This window comes from Fringilla coelebs (genome assembly GCF_963513975.1).
Source record: "Fringilla coelebs genome assembly, chromosome: 17".
Classification (NCBI taxonomy): Eukaryota; Metazoa; Chordata; class Aves; order Passeriformes; family Fringillidae; genus Fringilla; species Fringilla coelebs.
Window position 1 is genome coordinate 11640504 of NC_140043.1, and position 23436 is coordinate 11663939.

The window sequence follows — 23436 nt, forward strand, 5'->3', positions numbered from 1 at the left end:
GACACCCGATCCTTGGGGGACAAAGGTGCCCTGGCCCTGTGCCTGGTCATGGGGACGAGGACAAGGACATGCTCATGGGTTTGGCTCCCTGGGGGGAACAGGGACTCCCCATTCCACCCCCCTTCTCCCTCCCTGTGTTAAAATACCGATGCAAGATCATGTAAACAAAGTAATTTTTATTTAAAAAAAACACACTGGGAAAAAAAAAAAAACAAGCAAACAACATATACAGCAAGGCCACAGACAGTGTAAATTCACTGGTGATAGTGTTAGCTCAGAGAGAACACCAGAGGAAAGGTTACAAGGATATTCTATAAAAACGGGTGTAATTTCCAAAAACAAACAAAAAAAAAGGGCTCTTCACTTCCAGTAAAGGAATTACAAAGTCAAAGACGGGCTGGAAACCCAGGAGGATGAAGTCAACACCTCTTCCTCCTGGAAATCCCAAGTTATTGCCAACAGTAGGTGGAAACTTTAATTTGCTCCCAAGGTGGCAAAGCACAAAGTTCCCTCTTTTAAGATCTTAAAAAGATCTGAAGTAATTTCCAACTATCAGTCCCTGAATTGGGAGATGTCAATGAACAAACCTTCACTGCTGCCATCAGCAAGTACCCCCAGGTCCTTGGTCAGCACAGCTCACCTGTCATCCAGGTGGTTCCACACCCAGGAAGAACATAAAACCTTTTGATTTTCCTGTCTAAATGCCAACAAAAAATTCAAAAGCATTACCAAGGGTCTTGGTCACAGCCTCCCTGTGGCGAAGGGAGGATTTATCCCAAAATCTTGAGATCATGGATGCACCAAGCAACACCCCTGACCCCGTGCTTTCTTTACAGCCTTGAGAAGCCATTTTTGTAATAAATCCGTAGCAAAAAGCTAAAACCAAAAGCCTTTTCTTCCCATGGAGACAGCTCCATTCCCCCTAAATAGGCAAACTAGATTTGTGTGGGAAGGAGGCAGCAGAGCATTCACAAAAGCTGAGCAGCTCAGTAAGAACTGACACCCCGTCACCAGAGCCTGAAAATAAATTCCCATTGCCACAACGACCACAAATTAATACAGAACTCTGGTGTTTGGGGTCTTTTTTTTTTTTTTGCTTCAAACCAGGCTAAGATCTGTTCCAGCAGCAGAGCTGTCCATCAAACGCTCCAACATGCTCTCAAAAAAATAAACATTTAAAACAAAAATATAACAATCTCTAGAAGTTTGGAAATTGATCAGCATTTGAGAGTTTCTCAGAAATGCCCCAAGCCCTGGCCCAGGGGCTGCTCCCAAGCCTCAGCCCCAGCTCAGAGTGCTTTCCAGTCAATGGGCTTCTTCCCAGATTTCCTGAGGAATTCATTGGTCTTGGAGAAGTGCCGGCAGCCAAAGAACCCTCTGTTGACAGAGAGGGGTGAGGGATGAACCGTCTGCAGGACGTGGTGACGCTTCTGGGGACAGCAGAGGAAACCACTTGTTAGATTTGCAGGGTTTGGGCTGTTCCTGCTCCAGGGCAGGTGATTTACCCCCATTCCTCCTTTTCCTGCTCCAGGGCAGGTGATTTACCCCCATTCCTCCTCCTTCTGCTCGAGGGCAGGTGTGATTTACCCCCATTCCTTCTCCTCCTGCTCCAGGGCAGGTGTGATTTACCCCCATTCCTTCTCCTCCAGGGTAGGTGTAATTTACCCCCATTCCTCCTTTTCCTGCTCCAGGACAGGTGTGATTTACTCCCATTCCTCCTCCTCCTGCTCCAGGACACGTGGTTTACCCCCATTCCTCCTCCTGCTCCAGGGCAGGTGATTTACCCCCATTCCTCCTTTTCCTGCTCCAAGGCAGGTGTGATCTCCCCTTACACCCCCTCCTCCACCACCCTGAGACCCAAAGAACCAGCCACAAAGATCAAGACTTCTGTCCCACTAAGCAAAGCCATAAATGCCCTGGCATTTCCCAACTGCTGTCATGCCACCAGCAGATTTCACATTGATTCATGAGCCCTCAGCTAGGGAAAAACAGCTCTGTCCTTGCGAGACACTGCTGACAACAGGAGCTTATATTTGCTCCACTTTTCTTGCTTAATTCTGGCAAAGGCTAAGCTGGAGCAGAAGCAGGGCTCAATCTGACAGAGTTCAGGCAGGGAAAATTCCCAATTCTGTAAGGGAAGTGCCCTCTAGTGTCCACCAAACCGAGGGAAAAACCAGGGAGAGGGAAGGGCTGAGGAGAAGGAGGCGTACCCTGTCGATGGAGCTGCCTTTCCTCTGGGCATAGGCTCCCCAGAGCATGAAGACAAGGCCGTGCAGGTTCTTGTTGAGCCAGGACACCACAGCATCAGTGAACTGCTCCCAGCCCCTCTCCTTGTGGGACGTGGCCTGGTGAGCCCGGACCGTCAGCACCGCGTTGAGCAGGAGCACCCCTGGCAAACAAAGCACACCCAGAGGGTGAAACAAGGGTTAATCCATCCCTGCACCGCCCAGGGCCGGGCTGGAGGGAGCTCTGAGCAACCTGGGATAGTGGAAGGTGTCCCTTGGATAAGCTTTAAGCTCCTTTCCAACCCAAACCATTCTGGGATTCAGACTTTTTTTTTTCCCTGTTGAAGCAAATTTTCATTTTAAGGCGCTCAGAAATGATTTTCTCTCCTAGAGGTGGATTATCTCCAACCACAGGGCTGGTTTTTAGATAAGATTCTTTCCTGCTTCACAGGGAGCACATCACTGAGTGTCTCTGAGCTCACCTTGCTTGGCCCAGCCCGTCAGGTCCCCGTGGCCAGGGTGGGTGAAGCCCTCAATGTCCTCAGAGAGCTCCTTGTAAATATTCTCCAAGCTGCAAACCAAAGCAGCAGAAGATTTTTAATATTACAAGAGCAAGCACCATCATTTATTGCTCTAAGCAGGAAAGAAAAGCATTGATATTAATCTTATTATTTAAGATAATAAAGCCATTTGCAGAGGCAGGGCAGCAGGGACTATGTGTGTCTGCCTGGAAGCTTTAATGAGACTGGAAATGAAAATTTGCATCCAGAATATCACCAAAATTACACAGAATTATCCTTCCAGGTGATGCACAACTCAAATTTAAGTAGTTGCAAACCACATCAATTTTCCCAGCCCTGAGCACCACAGAACTGCAAATAATTAAATAACAAGAGGGATTTTGTACATTTTCGTACCTGGGGGGAGGTGGAACAGGTTTCTGAACACTGAAACAGAGCCCATGAGCTTGCTTAGGTCCATGGTATGGATCTTGTCCCAAAATAACAACCTTTACCTGAAAGCAGACCTTGGTTAGCACTGAGTTGTAGTCAGTATTATTCCCTAAAGAGTGAGGGAAAAAAGGCTTATAAATGAGCTTTATCCTAAAACAGAGACAAAAAATGCCACAAACCAACCCCTCCAAAAAACTGAAGTTAAATCCCAGATATCTCATTGCTAAAGAGCACAGAGCCCACCTAACACTGGGGACTAATATTCTTATGGCTTTGTTGCCAAAATAATGAATATAATTAATATAATTTGAGAGCAGAAGACCAACATTTCCACAGTCACAAAAAATCACCTTGTTATTTTCCAAGTAAGTTTCATCCCATTTCAGCTTTATGCCACACTTGTTGTGATATTTTTGACAGGTTTTATTGGTAATAACGTTACCTTGTGTTGTCTTATTTTCTTTTATAGTCCTTTACCAATCAATTAAAAGAACAAGAGATGTACAAGATAAAAAAACTATGAGCTAGGTTAAGCTGTTAACACCAGAAAAAAGATCAAAAGGATCAGAGGAAGTTCTGTGGCTTGTGAGGGTAATAAAAGAATAAAATCACAGTTTGTTATCAGACATGAAAGGGAAGGCTGGATTTATGAGTGAGGTGAGCAAAACAACAGCACCCACATCCCACGGGATCCAAGATTAAGGGACCAAATACTAAAGGAAAGTGTCTGTGCACCCACCCCACACCTTCAGGGTTTTAAACTGCCCGGAGCAGCTCAGAGCCCCCCACCGCGGCTCTACTCACATCCCAGATGTCGCACATCTGCGTCCAGGTGAAGACCTGCTCGGGGGGCGGATACACCGTGTAGCGCTTCCTCTCCTCGGCCACGAACGCCATCAGCTACGGGGACAGCGGGGGCTCAGCGGGGCCTCAGCGGCCGCTCGGGGGGAACGGGGGGATCGGGGAATGCTGCTCACCTCCACGAAGTAGGGCTTGGAGAACTCCGCGGCCAGCTGCCGCCGCCAGCTGTCGCCGAAGCCCGGGGGCACGTTCCGCTCCGCCAGCAGCTGCCGCGCCGCCTCCTTGTTCTTGCGGATGCGCTCCTGCTGCTCCGCGCTCAGCGCTGGGCTCGCGGTATCGCCGGCTCCCTTCGCCTTCTTGGCGGCGCTCACCTGGAAGCAGCGGGCAGGGGGGTGGCTGCGGAGGGTGCGGGAGGGCAGCGGGCGCAGCCCGGGGCGGGAGAGCAGCCCGGAGTGGGGGAGCGGCCCGCGGCGGGAGGGCAGCGCGGCCACGGCGGCACAACGCGCGGTCACGGCGGTACCGGCCACGGCGGCACAACGCGCGGTCACGGCGGCACCGGCCACGGCGGCACAACGCGCGGTCACGGCGGCACCGGCCACGGCGGCACAACGCGCGGCCATGGCGGGACAGGCCCCGCCCAGGGGCGGCCCCGCCGCACGCGGAGGTTCCGCGGCAAAACACAAAACGCGCCCCCATTGGCCGCCCACAACAGAGAGCACAAACGCCCTCTCGCTATTGGTCAGCGGGAAAAACGCTCGCTTCTCCCCATTGGCTCGTCGCGGCTGGAGGGGAGGTTTTCACCTAGCAACTGTGACGTCACGGAAGGGCTCAACGCCCATTGGGCAGCAGCGGAGCGTGGCCGCTTGATTGGCAGCTCAGCCACGCGTGGAGCCGCGCGGGAGTTTGGAAATTGTGCCCCCCCCCACCCCAACTCCCCTCAGGAAAGGCCGTCAGTGCCGCCAGGCCCCCTCGGAGTGCCACACAGAGCCAGGCACCCCGTGCCGCCACCAGACCCCTCTCCTCCCTCCCCTCTCCCCTCCTCCGGAGCCGCGGGCCCCCTCAGCCCCCCGATCGCTACCTCAGAATCGCCGCCCGGCTCCGGGGAGCGCCCGCGCTTCTTGGGCGGCGCGGGGCTGAAGAAGGAGTGCAGCGTCCTCTGCCCGATCATGGCTGCGGCGGAGCGGGGCAGGCGGCGAGCGAGGGCGGCCGGGGCTGAGTGAGGGGCGGCAGCGGCGCGGAACCGGCGGGGCAGGGGCGGGACTCGGGTTTGGCGCCAAAACCGCGCGCGTGCGCTGGGAGGCGTGGTCAGCCGGGGACGGGGCGGGGTTTCGCGTGCTCCCGTTTCCCGCGGGATCGCCGTTCCCGTTCCTTCCCTCCCGGGCATCGCGCCCGGTCCCGGGTCTGCCCATGGACAGGTTCGTGGTTAAACTGCCCCGCGGGCCGGCGGGGGATGGCGGCGGCAGCGGCGAGAAGAGGCCGCGGCTGGAGAAGCCTGGCCCGGAGCGGCCGCCGCCGCGGGAGATCCGCGCTGAAGGGCTCAGCTGTGATTACCGCATCCTCTTCGGCAAGGCTGAGGCGGACGAGATCTTCCAGGAGCTGGAGAAGGAGGTGGAGTATTTCGAAGGTACATTCCTGCCCTGTGAGCGTGCTGCAGTCCAGGGAGGCTCCGGAGGCCTCCCGAAGGGCCTGGACAGTGCTCTTGGACACCCTGCTTGGGCAGGAGGGTGGCCTGGATGACCCCCCCGGTCTCTCCCAGCCTCCACCTTTTCTGTGTCCAGCTGTATTCCCCTCCATATCCCCCTTCCCAGGGAAGCATTTCCCTGGCCAGCCCACCCAGGTGGGCCCCAGGGCAGTTCCCAGGGGCCAGGCACAGCTGGCGGGCACTGGGAGGTTCCTGCAGCCACCTGGTGGTGGCACAGCCTGGCCCTGAGAAGCCAGGGACACAGGTCTGACCCTCCAGGGTTGGTTTTGCTGGTATGAAAGTGTTAGTCAAGGGATAGTCCTGGAGTGGTGACTGGAATTTGTTGGCCATGCAGTGTGTGAGGGATGTGAGGGGGCAGGACAAGACAGAGTCCAGCTTGGCTGTGACACAAGCCCTGGGAACAGGGATGACAGCTTCTGGGTTGTCACGAGCCTCCTCATTCCTGCTTGGAGATTCCCAGAAGCTGCAGATCCGGGAGAATACTGGAGCGTGCAGACACAATACAAACCCAGGTTTGATCCTTCCCACAGATGAGATGACCAAGCTGCAGGTGTTTGGCACGTGGCACAAGATTCCCAGGAAGAAGGTGACCTATGGGGACCCTGGCCTGTCCTACACCTACTCAGGGGTCACGTTCCACCCCAAGCCCTGGATCCCGGTGCTGACCCGGATCCGGGAGCGCGTCACCTCGGAGACGGGACACACCTTCAACTTTGTCCTCATCAACAGGTACAGCCCCTGCCCTGCTGCACCCAGCAGCTTTGTCTTCAAATAGAACAAAAAAACAAATTTATATGTTGGATCTGAAATGCAGGCAACTTGCAGGGCTTTAGGCCTGTAAGCTAAAGCTTAGAATTAAACACAGGATTTATGACCTTAGAAAAGGCTTCCAAACTTAAGTGCTAGAAGTAAGAATGTGGATTTGTGGTTTAAAGCAGAGACACTAATAAAACTAAGTTTAAACTAAGGAAAAGAAAGTTTAGACTTTTATAGTTTAAAATATAGAAATATAAAAGTAGTTAGAAAGATAAACAAGAAGTTTAGAACGCAGCACTATATGTTTATTATTATTAAAGTAATTAATTTAATAATTTGTTAATTAATAGTGAAATTATTAAATTATTAAAGTAATTTAATTATCTATTATTAAATTAATTATATATTGTATCTATTTATATATTATATAATTAAGTATAAAATTTAATATAAAATGTAAAATTAACATGTAGTTACACTATATTAAACATATAAATATAAAATCTATCAATATAAATAGAAAATAAAAATATATCAAGAATAAAATAGATATAATTAAATTAAGTATAAAATTAAATATAAAATGTAAAATTAATATGTAGTTACACTATATTAAACATATAAATATAAAATCTATCAATATAAATAGAAAATAAAAATATATTAAAAATAAAATAGATAAAATTAAATTAAGTATAAAATTAAATATAAAATTAATATAGATGTATAATGGATAAATATATTAAATATATAAATATTAAAATAAGAATATAAAAATATAAATATAAATTTATAAACTATAAATAAATATTAATTACAAAAATAATACATGTAATACAGAAATTTAATTTAATATTGATTTAATTACAATTATTAATAATAATTAATTTATTATTTTAAATTAAATGAATAACGAACCCAGAGTTACTTCCCAGGTACAAAGATGGCCTGGACCACATCGGGGAGCACCGGGACGACGAGAAGGAGCTGGTTCCCCTCAGCCCCATCGCCTCGGTGTCCTTCGGAGCCTGCCGGGATTTCGTGTTCCGGCGGCGGGGCCGGGCCGGGGCTCGGGGCCCGGCCAGGATCAGCCTGCAGCTGGCCCACGGCAGCCTGCTGCTCATGAAGCACCCCACCAACGTGCACTGGTACCACAGCCTGCCCCCACGCAGGAGGGTGCTGGCCCCCAGAGTCAACCTCACCTTCAGGAATGTCCTGCCCGTCTCCCAGAGGGGAAATGTTCAGCCTTTGGGCTCTGAAAAGTGAATGTAGTTCCTGCTGGAACTGTGGAGTCACCTGCTCTGAAGTTTCAGTTCCTGCTGGAACTGTGGACTCACCTGTTCAGCAGGTGAATTCTGGATTCACCTCCTGGTCCATCCCCTAATGGACAAAATTTAATTATTTGCTGCTGAAGCCTGTGACTGCTGATCTCAATGGCAAGGTTCTTCCCTCTGGGGAATGTTGCTCTGGTCCTGCTGATCCCTGGTTTTGCTGATTGCTCCCCTTGTTTTGCTCGGGGAGAAGTTTGTTCTCAGCTGATCTTTATCTTAGCAGTGTTCCAAGAAGATGAAAATGCTCCATCGCCTACAGGCAGCAGTTTATAAACACTGTGAGCCACAAGCTGTGGTCGTGTAAAGCTGATATTCTACAGGTGGTACTTTCTGTCAATGAGCTCTGGTTTGCTTGGGGTTTTTTTAAATTAAAATAAAGCAAAATGAGCTTGACATGGAGAAGGGGAGTGCTGAGGTGTGAGGACAGGCTGTGGCTGGATGAGTGTTTCACTCCTGTCTGCTTGAATTCCTCTGCTCCTGAAGGAGACTCCTCTTGCAGGAGAAGCACAAGGTCCTTTGTACAAAAACCAGGCAGCAAAAAATGCCCTTGTGGGGAAGAACTGGGTTGTCCCATTTCTATCTGAGAGTGTATTTTCCTAAATAATTATCCCTAGGGATCCCCTCCTGACTGCCTGAAAGCCATCACCTCCCACACTCCCAGGGAATCCTGCTGGAAATGAAGGAATTCTGTCCAGTCTCCTAGAGATCTTGAACCATCAAGGAATGGTAAGTTCTGGGTGAGAATGGGAACCAAATCCTCTGTAACCTGGCTACAGCCACTGGAATTACTGCTGGGCTCTGACCTTCAGTGGTGGGTCCATTATTCCTGTGCAGAGAATTGGGAATTGGTACTTCCCACCCTCTGCCACTCTGAGATGCTCTGTGGAGCTTGAAAATCTTTCTTATCCAAGGCTTGTGAAGTGTTGTTTCAACCTCTCAAGCTCCCAGCTTGGTGTTTGTTTCAAGACATCCCCACACTGATTTTTCTACCAAGTTTCTTCTTTTATTGCTACTGTACAGTTACAAAAATACCCTGAAGTGGAAAAAAAGCAACTTCAAACAGCAGTGCAGTGCTTAGACTGGAACAGACATTTTTAAATTAACACATAAAATAAGACAAGAATAATTCAAACACAGAAATGTCATCTTGGAGCTCTTAATTCTTTACAATTTATTAACATCTTCTCCACCATGGCAGCTTGGGAGGGACGAGTACCAGAGTTTGAGCCTTGTGGTTGCACAGAGCCCTCCCAGAGGGGAGGTTTGGCTGGAAAACAGATCCCAGTGACCTCCAGAGGGGAAGTTTAGCTGAAAAACACAGAGTTCTGTGACCTCTGGAAAGACAGATCCCAGTGATCTCCAGAGGGAGGCTGGGCTGGCAAACACAGAGCCCTGGGACCTGCAAAGGGGAGGGCTGGTTCCCAAACACCTGCACAAATTCCACTGATCTCCACAGGTGTGGCTGGCTGGAAAACAGACCCCAGTGACCTCCAGAGGGGAGGATGAGCTCCCAAAGCCCTGCACAGATCCCCAGCTCACACGGGGCTGGGAGGATCTGGCACAGCTCAGGGCCAGGACTGAGGCTGGGCTTTGCTCCCTTCCTCACCTGAGGGTTAAGCCAAGCCTATTTACTCCTCCCCACCAGGCAAAGCCAGAAAAAAGGCTCCACCCTCCCCCTGATAGCCCTTGAGGGAGATCCAGAGTCAATCCACAGCCCAGGGAAACAGCTCTTGGCAAAGAAAACCTGCTGGTCCCAGCTGCCAGATTTCAGTCCATAGTGTGCGTGTCGTCTGCCCCTCCTCCAGCACAACTAAGCCAAGGGGCTGCTCAGCTGAACCCCCAAATCCATGGAAAAAAACCCCAAATGCAAGAAAAACCCCCAAGCAGAGCACTGAGCCTGGAGAATGCAGGACAGCCACTGCTGGCACTGGAAATGGTTTCAGTTCTGAGGTGCAGGGGCAGATCTGCTGGAGGGAGACGTTGGGGTGATGGTTTTAGATGGCTCCCAGTAGGGAGGGCTGGCTCCTTCTCCAGCTCTCTCAGCTCTCCCTTCAGTGGCCAGAGCAAATTTTTGGCATTTTGCATCCTTCAAGGGTTTGGTTTGGTTTTTGTTTGCTTTCTTGGTTTTCTGTAAATTAAAACAAGTTAAAACCAAGCGACTGCTCGTGCAGCACAGCCAGGAACCAGGTCCCAGTCCAGCAGTGGATTTATCAATATTTATGTACTATGAGCTTTACCTGGGCCAGGAATTGTGCTCCAGACTCTGGAATGATGAGTTGTGTAAATAATTTTGCATATCCACCTATTCTACCACTCCTGCTTTGGCTGGTTTGGAGCCTCTCCTGAGGAAGTGTGGACACCCCCGAGCTTTGGGCAGCACTATGAATTCATGAGGTACAAAGTTGCCCTAAAAAACTATTTAAGACAGTTGTTATTTGAAAACTTCACACTGAAAAAAAGCTTGTCTGGTGAGGGATTTTTCTCCTCCAAGCTTACAAGGACAGAAAAGAGCTAAAAACAACCTACAGATTTTATTCCTGGTCATTTAAAAGCAGGTTTCTAAAGGAGGATTTTTGCTGCTTCTCTCCCTCTGTGCTTTGGGTTTGTTTTTTTTTTTTTTTTTCTTTTGCACATCAAACAATCCAGAGCAGCAGAATTCCCCTTATTTCTATTTACAGGGCAGCCTGGAGCTGATGTAGGATTCCTAGATTTCTTCATGAGACCAGTAAGTGCCCTCTTGTTTATATTCCATTTAACAAGGCCAGGGCCTGCTCTACAGCTCAGCTGCAAGCCAGGAGCATGGATCCCAGTGCTGGGAATAGCAGATTCCAGCAATAAAATGGGAAGGGCAAGTCTAGAACAGTTACAGCAGCTTGGAAATCACAGCATTAAAAGTTGTAGTTGATGCTACAAAACAACTGGATTCGACAGTGCTGAAGGAAATGACAACACTGAGCACTAGCAAACACTTCCATGTGCTGATTCCAGCTAGATTCCAAAGGTATGGAGCAATAAATTAAGGTTTCAGCTCTTAATAGATACAAAATTATCTCCTGGATAAAGCAGTTTAAATCAGGAGAAGGACTTTATATTATAAAGAAGTAGGAGGAGAATTGTGTGAACAGGGAAATCTTTTGAGTGGGGGCAGTTTGTGGAGATGCCTTGACTTGATGGGTCAGGAGAAATGGGATTCCATGTGTTCATTCCATGGGTATGAGGCATTCCCAGGACACAGTGGGCATGCAGAGGGCTGGGCCAGTGGCAATGCAGCTGCTCAGGGAAGCTCAAGGCACTTTGTGTCTTAAATCATTGCCAACAGCAGCTTCCCACTGCCCCCTCCCAGGGCTCCCCACTGGGAAACATTGGGAATAGAGCCTTGGGATAAAATCCCTGCCTGACAGACAAAGGCTGCTCAACACACGCTTGGGGCTGGAACAGCTCTGGGAATTTTGGTACAAAACACAATTCCCAGCCATTGCCACAGGGAAGGGAACCTGGAGGGGCTGGTGTATCATGGAGAGGTGCCAGGGGAGGGACTGGGATGGGCAGGGGCTCCTCAACAGCAGCTTGACATCAACCCTTTCCAGGGCTCCCCCTTGGGAAGTGAAATGTGTGGGATGAAGCATCTCCCTGGGAAAAGTGCGGTGTCAGGCGATGGAACAGAGCCTTGGGACAGGCAGAAAACACTTCTCAAACACACACCTGGGGCTGCACACTGCTGCAACAGCAGGATCTGGGTACAAACCACAACTCCCAGCTGCTCCCACGGGGAAGGGAGCCTGGAGAGGGGGAGGTTTGCATAATGGAGAGGCTCCATCTGAGAGCTGGGACCTTCCCAGGAGCTGGGATGGTCCCAAGGGCTGGAACCATCCCAAGGGCTGGGACCATCTCAGGGGCTTGGATAATCTCAAGGGCTGGGATGGTCCCAAGGGCTGGGTTGGTCCCGGGGCTGGAACCATCCCAGCGGCTGGGACCATCCTGGCAGCTGGGACTATCCCAGGGGTTGGGATGACCCCGAGGGCTGGGATGGTCCTGAGGCTGGGATGATCCCAGGGGCTGGGACGGTCCCGAGGGTTGAGACCATCCCAAGGGCTGAGACCATCCCAGGGGCTGGGACTGCCCCAGGGGCTGGGACCATCCCGGGGTCGGGATGACCTCGAGGGCTGGGATGATCCTGAGGCTGGGATGATCCCAAGGACTGGGATGATCCCAAGGGCTGGGACGGTCCCGAGGCCTGAGACCATCCCAGGGGCTGGGACCATCTCAGGGGCTGGGATGGTCCCAAGAGCTGAGTTGGTCCCGGGGCTGGAACCATCCCGGCGGCTGGGACCATCCCAGCATCCCAGGGGCTGGGACTGCCCCAGGGGCTGGGACCATCCCGGGGTTGGGATGACCCCGAGGGCTGGGATGGTCCTGAGGCTGGGATGGTCCCAAGGGCTGAGACCATCCCAAGGGCTGGGACCATCCCAGGGGCGCTGGCTCAGCTCTGGGCCGGGCTCTGGGGCTGGGCCCGGCCGTGCACGCGCTCGTAGAACAGCAGGTAGGCGCTGGCTGCCAGCACCTCGTGCAGGCTGGCCCTGCGCACAGACTCGTCCGAGATCCAGAGCCACTGGCTGCCGCGGGCGCCCGGCGCGCGCCGGAAGGTGACGAAGTGTCCCGAGTGCATGTCCCCATGGTGCACCACCACGGCCATCAGGCGGTACAGGTACAGCGGGGCCCTGCGGGGACACGGGTCAGCCTGGCCACACACACACACACACACACCAGAGCAGCCACAATTCCTGCCTGGAGCAAGGTGTGGCTCCCTGTGTGGCTGCTCCATCCCTGGTCTAGTGGAAGGTGTCCCTGCCCATGGTAAGTGGTGGGATGGGATGATCTCCAAGTTCCCTTCCAACCCAAATCATTCTGTAATCCAAACTGCTTTTTCCTGCTGCTCCATCCCTGGAAGTGTCTAAGGCCAGGATGGATGGGGTTTGGAGCAACCTGGGATAGTGGAAGGTGTCCCTGCCCATGGGAAGGGGACTGCACTGGATGGTCCCTAAGTTCCCTACCAACCTGACCCATTCTGGAATTCTATGGAAAAGGATTATCAGCAGAAGACCCCAAGGGTGATTTACCCAGCGAAATCATGGCAGGTGCAACTGAAATCAAAAATGTCTGAGAAACAAAAAACTCTATGGATCTCTTACAGCCATTTGAAAATGAAGGAAAAGAAGGGCAAGAGGAAACCAGCAGCAATGAGATTATGGCTGTTCAGAAGCACCATGAACCAGAGGAAGGAGATTTTGAATTTTGCTTGTAACTTGCCCTACTCCCTTTCCCAAGACTAAAAATCACCCAAGAGACAAGCACAGGAGCTGAGACAAAGTCACATTCTGTGACTGGGCAGCCTCAGGACAAGGAAGAAGAAAGGAAAACAATTTGAAGGACAGAATTGAAGAGACAGGGTACAAAATCTCTAACTTACCTGCACTCAGGGAATGCAGCAAGTGGGAAAGTTCCTGGGGACATTAAAAATGAGGGAGAGGAGGAAGAAGAGGAGGCACCATTCATGAAGAGAGGTTTGGTACCAGCTGGTTGTTCTGCATCTGCCAGAGGAAGGAGAAATTCAGGGATTTAACTGGAATGCTGTTGCTAAGAACTGCATCCCTGCTCCTCATCATGGGATATGAAGGTTTTTTATTGATTTTCATATCCAAAAGCAATGGATATTTTATTCAAATTCATTTTACATGACAAATATGGAAATTGCCACGTGTCCAAAATCCCAACTCTAAAGGAATATTGAGCTGCCTAAGGACAGACTTCTATAGCTGGATTTTCCAATTGTTTTTGAAGAATCCATCATTCCCAGCATTCCCTCTCTGCTTGTCCTGAAGCGAGATCTGTAACAAGAAAAACCCTGGGACATCCCAAGTGCAACACACCTTTGGACATAAAAACTAATTTTTATGTGTATGTATGTGTATATATATATTTAGTAGGATCAAAATAAAATTTTCCAAACTGAACTGTAAATTTAGGAATGGCAAAGGAATTTCTGTCCTCTTTGCAGAGCCCCACATCAAGATGCTGCTCATGGCTTGATCCTGCAGAGAACTTTTGATCCCTGACATGCGGAAAGATCTAAACTAATCTAAATTGGCAAAAGAGGTACCTGAAGGTTTCCCTGCTCTCCCATCCTTTATTCCAGGGGTTGTCTCCTCAGGGTTTTTCTGGCTGAGCTGCTCCTGGCAGGGTTTGGGACCAGGAACTCGATATTTGTAGATGTCCATCACCAGGAATTCATTGAACTGGACGTGTTCGTGTCTCTTCAGGGGAGTGCCTTGGTTTGACCAGCTCAGCCTTTGCAGGTGGATGCACAAACACTGGGGCAGCTTCAGGAAAGGAAAAATCCACATTTTTCATGGAAAAGAAACAGCTGGTAAGTCCAGGAATTAAGGAAATGCATTTCCCTTATCTCTGTGTAAACTCAGTGGCAACAGTGTCCTTAAAATGTGACAATAATTCTTGTGAGATTCCTGGTATCTCCTACTCCCCAAAAATTAATGGCTTTGCACAGGGGAAAACCAAAAACCTTAAGTGTTATAAAGAGCTGAAATTCAAAATCATTGCTGTAGCAAGAAGTACATCATCATCATCATTATTATTATTATTATTATTATTATTATTATTATTATTATTATTATTATTATTATTATTATTATTATTATTATTATTATTGGCACCTGAGGCTCCTAATTACACACCAGTGCCCTGCTGGCCTCTGCATGACAGGATTACAGAACAACAAAAAATTAGTTTTCTCTTAGAAATCACAGCTGATGTTTACTCACCAGCTGTACTCAGAATATTTTAATTTCTCTGAAACGAGGAATTGCTAAAGATGCTACAAACCCTGTAAATATAAATCAATTTGCTCACTGAAGAGCAAATGTAAAATTAATGTAAAATCTAAGACATGACACTGAGCCAAATTCACACTTAAGTGTTTTGCTAAATAACAGGAGAATATTCACATCCTGTAAGTGTTTAATGTTTGATGTTTTGCTGAGTTGAAGCCTCAATGCCCACAATTATTTGTGAGGTGAGTTTACTTTGAAAAACAAAACATTTGTGGTCTAACAGCAAGAAATGGACACAACCAGCTCCAAGGGAGAAGTTACTATGACAGGATTTAGGAGATTTGAAGGGGGTTTTTTGCCTCACCTTTCCTAACTTTAATTGCTTAACAAATGTTGTTCTCTGGTTTTCTATGTTCTGTCCATTCAGAATTCCTTGTGCCTGGATCTGGAATGAAAAGGAAAAAAAAAATGAAGGCACCTGCAGACAGGAGCAATTAATTGTCTGGTTTATGCTCAGTGCATTAATCACACCTAGGAATGCTCTTCAGAATTCCTAAAGGGTCAAAATTCTAAACCAAAATCAAACAGAAATGAGCATTTAGAGAACTCCATTCACTCAGAACCACTCATTTGCCTCTTCTGTTGATTTTTAAACAATACCAGAGCAAAAAAATTATCCCTGGTGATACCTGGCAACTACAGAATAAAATATTTGTAGATTTTTGTAACAGCAGTAGTAAGTAAAGCCTCAGATATTCTGCAAAAACTGCTTGTTGAATATCTGTAACCCCAGAGGCTTTTCCCAAGTCCTGAAGAAAAAGGAGGTGGAAAGTGAAGCCAGGAATTCAAGTGACAGGAATCAAAGGGACCTACTTTGGTGCAGTTGTCACACACAACATCCTTGACAGACTCTGAGGAGATGAAGTGATGGAGGCAATGGTCCAGTGTCATGGGACGACCCTGAGTGCCAAGAAAAGCCAGAATTATTTGCAGGAATTTTAGGGTGCATTCCACTGGATTCTGGGAAGGGATTTTTAATAATTCCTTCCATAGAAAAACTACAGAACTGCAGATTTATTTCATGAAAGAACTGAGGAAATGGCTGTGGGTGATCATGGAACTGTGGGGATTCTCCTTTAGCCTGGATTAAACATGGAAAACTCTGCAGCCTTTTGAAAACAGCAGCAGTGATTCCCTGTGTGAGCTTTCAGTGGGGTTTTAAACCACAGATTTCTGTTCTGTTCCTATTTATCTCTCATTCCAGTACTTCAGGGATCATTTCATGCTCTCTGGCCCTCTCCATAGCAGAAATACAGCTTTTAATGGGATCTAGGCCTCCTTGCTGCCCTTCCTTACATCCTGCCCTGCCAAGGACTGGATAAAACACAACACAAAGAGCAGAAGATGTGTCCAGATTTCAATCCTGGCTGTCTAGAAGGGCACTCTGCAAAAAGGAATCACTATTTCCATGAGTTGTGGAAAGATCACTACCAGACATGAAGTTAACAAATTCTTAAAGTCCAAAAATATCCTGCAGATGTTGCCCTAAAAATCCACAATGTTTTGTCATTTTGAATTTTTTCAGAGTCAGAAAGAAATGGAAACAATTCCCAGTTGAATTCACCCACTGGAAAAGCCTGGATGGGGTAAGGTGTGAACTGCCAGCTGAAGGACACCTTCCCAGGATGGGAAGAAACCCTTGGGATATGATCTGGGCTCTTCACATTCTACAGAAAAGACCAAACCCTCCACCAGGAGAAACAAAAAGCTCTGGTGGCATCACCAAGTTCTGTTGCTGGGCTCATCTCAACCTCACACCACCCGTTAGGGAGAAGGTCCTGCAGCAGCACAGGATTGTAACAGAGCAGGAAAATCAAGTCCTAAAGGAACTCTGAGTGTCTTCTGCACCTGAGGAAGGCCCTGGGAAGGGCAGGGTGGATCAGGAGCAGGGGGATACGCACCCACACAGCTGCTGGAATGCTCAGGGAGAGGCTGTCGAAGGTGTCGAACCTCACAGGGCTCTGCAAGAGAACATTCCAGAGCCAGCATTTATGTCAGTGATGCCTTCAGTTGTAGCTTTCATATTTTTCACATTCTGCACTGCATTAGTATATAACTCTGAAATTCATATAAAATGTTAGCAAGTTCTCCTCACAGTTCACTCAGACAAAACAATCCTTCTCCAGCCCCAGAACCAAGGACACCACTGCAGCTTCTCCAAAGTGTCAACAGCAAAAAGGCCCAAAAGGCTCAAAAAGTGTAAATTGAGGAGAGCAAACTGGGAGGATGGGACTTCATAACCTGAGGCTGTAACTGGACAATTAACCCTAATATGGAAATGGACCAAAACTTATAAAAAAGTGTGAAAACTCATGACCATCTTGGGTGCAGCCCTGGCCAGGCTCTTTTACTGCCCAAGGTGCATCTTGGGAAGCCTTTTTAATAAATATCTACTTTATTCTTTAACAATGTGTAGCCTCTGTTCAAAGTAGCCTCCAAGGCATCATCAGTCCCCAAAAATTCCAACCCAGCTCTCCCAAGGTGAGCCTGTGCCCTGTGCTGTCCATAATTCCCTGGTGGAACAGGATCCAAACCCCTCAGTTTCCCAGCTGGGCCAGGGAACATCAGGAACGTTCTGCTCAGCCTATTCCTCCTCCTCATTCCAATCTGTTTGCAAAGTTTTGAGAACTAAAATACAAATGTTTTCTTGGTTTGGGTTATAAATGAGGTTTATTTTCTGGGTTTTTTTCCATTGTTCAGGTTGTCTGCATCTCCTTATTTGGGATAACCGGACTTTGCAAAATGTGCTTTGCAGAATGAGCAGCGAGTCCTAAACTCAGCCAGGTGAGTGGGTTTTCAGGTAATATTAATCAATTAATTGTTAATTCATTAATAGAATAAAACAACCATTATGCTTGATGAGGCAGCTGTTACCCTCCACAAGGTGCAACACATGGATTTTTTTTTTTTTAGTCTATTTAGGGATAAATCCTTGATCATGACCAAGGGATGATGGTTCCAGGAAATCACTCCTCACATGACACAGATATTAATAATATAAAATATTATCTATTTTACCTGGTGTTCACAGTGTTTGCAGACCATGTTGCTGGTCAGCCTTCCATGGAAAGGGTGCTGAGATTTCCAGTGGTTGGACATAGGGGGAAGACATCCTGCAACACAAAAATCGTCCTTGGATTTTCCATTCATCCATTTTCATCATTCCTATCACACACTTTTGCCCTTCAGTTATAAAATTAATGCCTCCACAGCACACTTTTGTCTCAGTGATTAATAATTCATTGAGGTTTATTTATATTTTTGATTTCTATTTCAGTTCAGTAAAAAGATCAATTAATATTATCCCTTTATTAAACAAAACTATCCTATGAATATTCAGAATATCCAGAAGGGATAAAATCCTACCTCTTGTTCTGCAGCTTATTTGCTTTTGGATTATTTCTGGTTGCTACAGAGGGAGATAAAAACATTTCATTAACCCTACCTCAGCAACATAGAAAATACTTACAAATTTAATACATGAAGTATTAAATGTGCTCCTATTTCATCCCTAATTGGCTTTTCTGGCATTAGAAAAATTGTGGCTCTTTATATTTGTAAGAACAAGAAACCTGCTACAAAACAAATTTATAATTGATAATTGCTTGCAAAAGAATAATTAACCTGTAGGACTCTCTGCCTCAGAACACTAAAATAGGAGATTTTGTCTTTTTTTTTTGGTCTATATTTTAGGCAAAACTAGATATTTTCCATCTGCATCAAGTTTATCAGCAAGCTGGAGGATAAGATCGATTTTACCTCCATAAAACTCTTCCAGAAATGCCTTTTTTGCAGTTTTCAACCCTTTTTCAGGTGGGATCACAGTAACTGTTGGAGAGACTGATTTAAATCCCTACATCCCATGGACTTAGGGATGAAAAAACCCTCAGGAAAGCAGGAACAGTGGAAATTCAAAGATATTTTCTTCATAATTCTTTAAATTTGACTTATTGATGAGTCCCTATCAAATGATTAAAGAACACCTTTAGGAAGAGAATCAAAATATCCTAAATCTACACTTTCTACTTGGGAATGTGGGCAGATGGCAGGAGTTTGTGATCAGGAAAGAAGTGGGATCACCTCCAGGGAATGCACATCGAACAGATGGGTCACACGGGGCTGCCGATCCCGCTCGTCCTCCAGGGAAGAGGTCAGGACATGGAACAGCTCGTGGGCATCCTGGAAGTGGAATCAGGGAAAAAAGACATCAACAAAACATCCCAGGAGGGCTGCAATTCCACAGGAAATTCAGGAAAATATACAGCTCAGAGCCTGGATTTATATTTGTATTTGTATTTATAATTTAATATTTAAGTTTTTATATTATATTTATATTTTATATTTAAGCACGTCTGAAATATATAATATAAATAATATCACATATAACATATATAAATATTAAATATGTAAGTACAAACTAAACATAAATAATAATGAAAAATAAAGTTTCTAAATAAATAGATTAAATATATTTGTTCAATTATATATATAAAATATATATTTTTAATGAATTATATATAGATATTATATACAATTACTATCATATATCACTTTTATATAGACATATTATAAGTATTATTATAATACATTGTAATTATTATATATTATTTAAAATTATTATATAATATAATTTTATATATTATTATATACAATTACTATCATATATCACTTTTCTATAGATATATATTATTATGTTGTAGTTATTATATATAATATATATAATTATTATATAGTGTAATTATATATGTTATTATATACAATTACCATAATATATCACAATATTATTATTATTATTATTATTATTATTATTATTATTATTATTATTATTATTATTATTATTATTATTATTATTATTATTATTATTATTATTATTATTATATTTGTGTTTATATTTAATACATTTTGTTGTCCCCAAAAGCTTCCTAACAGCACAAGGTACTCAAGGCATTCTGGGCCATATAAACTCACAAAAACCTAAAACACTTGGGAGGAAAAAAATACCCTCAAATGAATTCCCAAAATCCCTGTTTTCCTGGATTTTGTGGGAAGCATCATTGAAATCCATCCTTGGAAATCAGGAATATATATTAGGAGTGGGATAATTGATGGAGTGCATTGGAAATACTGACAAAAAATGCAAATAATTAGGATTACTGAAAAGATGGGAACAGATCCATTATCCAGAGGGAAATCAGGGATCTCCTCTGCTTTAATATTCCTGGGCCTGTTGGTAAGGACAAGGTTTGGAATTCCCTGGGGAATTCCCATCCCACTGAGAGCCCCATTCCCATTCCCAAGCTGTGGAGTTTCCATCCCTTTCTGGAGCAGGATCCAGGTGTGAGAGCCCCAGCCCTGGGTGTGTTCCTGCTGCACTCACCTGCTCCTCAAAGGAGGAGATCTGCCACCTGTTCATCCTGAGCACCTCCAGCAGGCAGCTGGCATCCAGCACATCGTCCTCTGGCACCTCCTGGCAGGACAGAGCTGGGGAGGGAAGGCAGGAGCATCAGGAGGAGCCAAAAATGGGGAAAAATCAGTGGTTTGTGGGGCTAGAGCACCACCAGCCTCACAGCACTTCCACAGGAACGTCCCAAGACAGAAATTTCCTTTAAAAACAACTTGAGAGGGAAGCCAGGGGGTCACTTGAGGGTGTCAGAGATTAATTTAGCCCAAAAATTAATCCCCTTGAGCTTAAAATATTAAATATTTTATAATAATATTTTGTATTCTACCTAATATTTATTATAGAAATTTATTTATATTTTTATTTATTTCTCTATATAAAATTACCTTATTTATTTTATAAGAATAGTTTATATTCATATAATATTTTATAGTTTACCTTTTATAATAGTATTTTGTATATTATATCATATCTATTACATAAATTTATTCTTATAGTTAATTTATTTATATAACTTATTTATTACATAAATTTATTATATATAATTTTATTATTTCTTTTATTATAATATATTGTATATGATTATTATCATGTATATTATATATTATATATTATATATTATATATTATATATTATATATTATATATTATATATTATATATTATATATTATATATTATATATTATATATTATATATTATATAATATACATTATACATTATATATTTTATATAATATATAAGACTATATATTCTTATATATAATAGGTATAATATATTCTTTTATTATGATATAATATATATAATAAAAATATTTTCTCTTTTATCTTTTATAAGAATATTTTGTATGTTATATAACACCTGTTATATAAACAGGTATCAATATCATATAAATAATAATTATATAGAGAGATTTATTTATATAGTTTATTTATTAATTTATGTATCTATATAATTTATTTATTATCTAAATCTATTATATAAAAGTATATTAGTTATTTTATACTAATATTTTACATTTATGTGATACTTTATAATAATATTTAAATTTAATTTTTAATATCCAAAATCCTGCAAAATGTGGTTGAATAGTCCCAGGTTTTTGTGAAAATAGTAAGCTGGGGAAAACAAAAAAAATTAAATTATTTGCTAATAATTTCTTATTAGAATTCTAAATTTCTTGAGTTCTATAGAATTCAACCCTTCTGTGAAAGGTGGCTGAGCTTTGCCCAAGGCATTTCAATTAATCTGAAAATTAGAGAGGGAAATAAAACAGGGAATACAAACCCCCACAAGCTTCTTTCTTTGAGAAAAGAGCCTAAAAATGACAACATCTCTCCTTCAACAGTTAACCCTTGGTTTGCCACAAGAGGAAATGTGCCAGTACCTCTGAGGAGCTGCAGCAGAGTCACTGAGAGGTGCTGGGGCTGCTGCTGGGGCTGCTCCTGCTCTGTCCTGTACTGGGCTGTGAACTCCTCCAGCCACCTGATGAAGGAGGGGCAGGAGGACAAGCCCTGCAGCAGGGAGTTCATGAAACACGTGTTGCCCAGGTTCAGGAGGCCTGGCACAAGCCCTGCAGAGAGAATGGCAAGAGTTTCCACCGTGAAATCCAGGGCAAACATCCTGGCTTTCAGTAGGCATGCTGTGCAAGTACAGAAAAATGGATTTCAGGCAGTTCAGTGTTCAGTTCGTGCTGTTTCAGTTGATTTTTTGGTCTTTGAAAAATTTCACAATTTTTTTCAGTATCCATATAATTAATATATGGGGTATACATAATTAATATGGGGTATATGTGCATAATATGGTGTGTATGTGTAATATGTGTGTAATTAATATGATGTATATATAATTAAGATATGATGTACCTAAAATTAAGATATGGTGGTATTATATATTAATTAATATATATATAATTAATAAATATAAGAATAAGTATCATTACTATATGGTGCATATGCAATTAATATATGGTGTATATATAATTAGTATATGGCGTAAATATAATTAATATATGGTTGTTTTATATATTAATTAATATATATAATTAGTAAATATAATAATAAGTATCATTAATATATGGTGTATATATAATTATTCTGGTGTATATGTGTATAATATGGTGTATATGTGTAATGTGTGTATAGTTAATATGGTGTATATATAATTCATACATGGTGTATCTATAATTATTAGGGTGGTATTAGATATTAATTAATATATATAATATGTATAATTAATATATGGTGTATATATAATTCATATATGATGTACCTATAATTAATATATGGTGGTATTAGATATTAATTAATAAATATAATTAATAAATATAATAAGTATCATTAATATATGGTGTATATATAATTAATATTGTGTTTATGGGTATAATATGGCGTATATGTGTAATATGTGTATATTTAATATGGTGTATATGCAATTAATATATGGTGTATATAGAATTCATATATGGTATATATAGAATTCATATATGGTGGTATTATATATTATTATAATTAATACATAAAATGTGTATATATAATTAATATGGTGTGTATGTGTAATATGCGTATAATTAATATGGTATATATATAATTAATACGTGGCATATATATAATTAATATATAATAGATATCATTAATAGACACTAATATATTATTATATAATTAATCAATTAATGTAATATAATTTAGTCTAATGAAGCAATTGATCAATGGACTCAGAGACGCCAATCATTCCCTTCCTAGGGGGTCGCCCTGCACCCGATGGAATTCCTTCCCAAAATCCCACCCAGATCCCAGGAAAAACGGGATCAAGGCCGTGCCGGGGTGGTTCCCGGTGCCGGTACCGGTACCCCCAGCCCCCGGTACCTCTCCGCCGCCGTTTCCTGCCGCTGATGGGGCCCCACAGGACGTAAATCCCGGCTGCCAGCGCCGCCGCCGCGCCCCCCAGCACCCCCCAGCTCCGCATGGCTCGGTGCCTGCCACGGGAAAAACGGGAACAGGGTCAGGGGCTGCGGGAATAACGGGAATAGGGGCAGGGGCTGCGGGAATAACGGGAATAGGGGCAGGAGCTGCGGGGAAAACGGGAATAGGGGCAGGAGCTGCGGGGAAAACGGGAATAGGGGCAGGAGCTGCGGGGAAAACGGGAATAGAAGCAGGAGCTGCGGGAATAACGGGAGTAGGGGCAGGAGCTGCGGGAACCCCGAGAGCCCTCAGCCCCCCGGCCTGCCCCCGGAACCGGAGCGCAAAGGGAACGGGGATATGGGAAAGGGGAAATGCAGCAGGAAAAGGGCAGGGGAGAAGGGAAGAAAGAAAGGGAAAGGGAGAAAGGAAGGGGGAAAGGGAAATGAAGGAGGTGAGGGAAGAAAG

At 44.5% G+C, this 23436-nt stretch overlaps 3 protein-coding genes across 4 annotated transcripts; 1 reads left to right on the forward strand and 2 right to left on the reverse strand.

Annotated features, from left to right (window-relative positions):
• Positions 1-156: 156 nt before the first annotated feature.
• Positions 157-4599, reverse strand: UNG (uracil DNA glycosylase; the record flags this gene model as incomplete). Its single annotated transcript, XM_084217433.1, has 6 exons — positions 157-1430; positions 2211-2389; positions 2708-2796; positions 3143-3240; positions 3983-4078; positions 4156-4599. 6 exons carry the CDS (start codon positions 4597-4599, stop codon positions 1290-1292), a joined length of 1047 nt encoding a protein of 348 aa, XP_084073559.1. The 3' UTR covers positions 157-1289.
• Positions 4600-5366: 767 nt separating this feature from the next.
• ALKBH2 (alkB homolog 2, alpha-ketoglutarate dependent dioxygenase) lies at positions 5367-8428 on the forward strand. 2 transcript variants are annotated; one of them, XM_084217519.1, is made up of 4 exons: positions 5367-5603; positions 6212-6410; positions 7373-7585; positions 8383-8428. In XM_084217519.1, exons 1-4 carry the CDS (start codon positions 5387-5389, stop codon positions 8402-8404), a joined length of 651 nt encoding a protein of 216 aa, XP_084073645.1. In that variant the 5' UTR covers positions 5367-5386; the 3' UTR covers positions 8405-8428. The 2 variants fall into 2 exon arrangements, with proteins under 2 accessions (XP_084073645.1, XP_084073644.1); XM_084217518.1 differs by lacking the exon at positions 8383-8428 and having other exon boundaries at positions 7373-8010.
• A 482-nt stretch (positions 8429-8910) lies between these two features.
• USP30 (ubiquitin specific peptidase 30) lies at positions 8911-23404 on the reverse strand. Its single transcript, XM_084217517.1, has 12 exons — positions 22936-23404; positions 21459-21644; positions 20051-20154; positions 18754-18852; positions 18040-18082; positions 17692-17786; positions 16575-16634; positions 15487-15573; positions 14978-15058; positions 13926-14145; positions 13236-13356; positions 8911-12486 (listed from the first exon to the last, which is right to left on the reverse strand). Exons 1-12 carry the CDS (start codon positions 23033-23035, stop codon positions 12249-12251), a joined length of 1434 nt encoding a protein of 477 aa, XP_084073643.1. The 5' UTR covers positions 23036-23404; the 3' UTR covers positions 8911-12248.
• Positions 23405-23436: the final 32 nt, after the last annotated feature.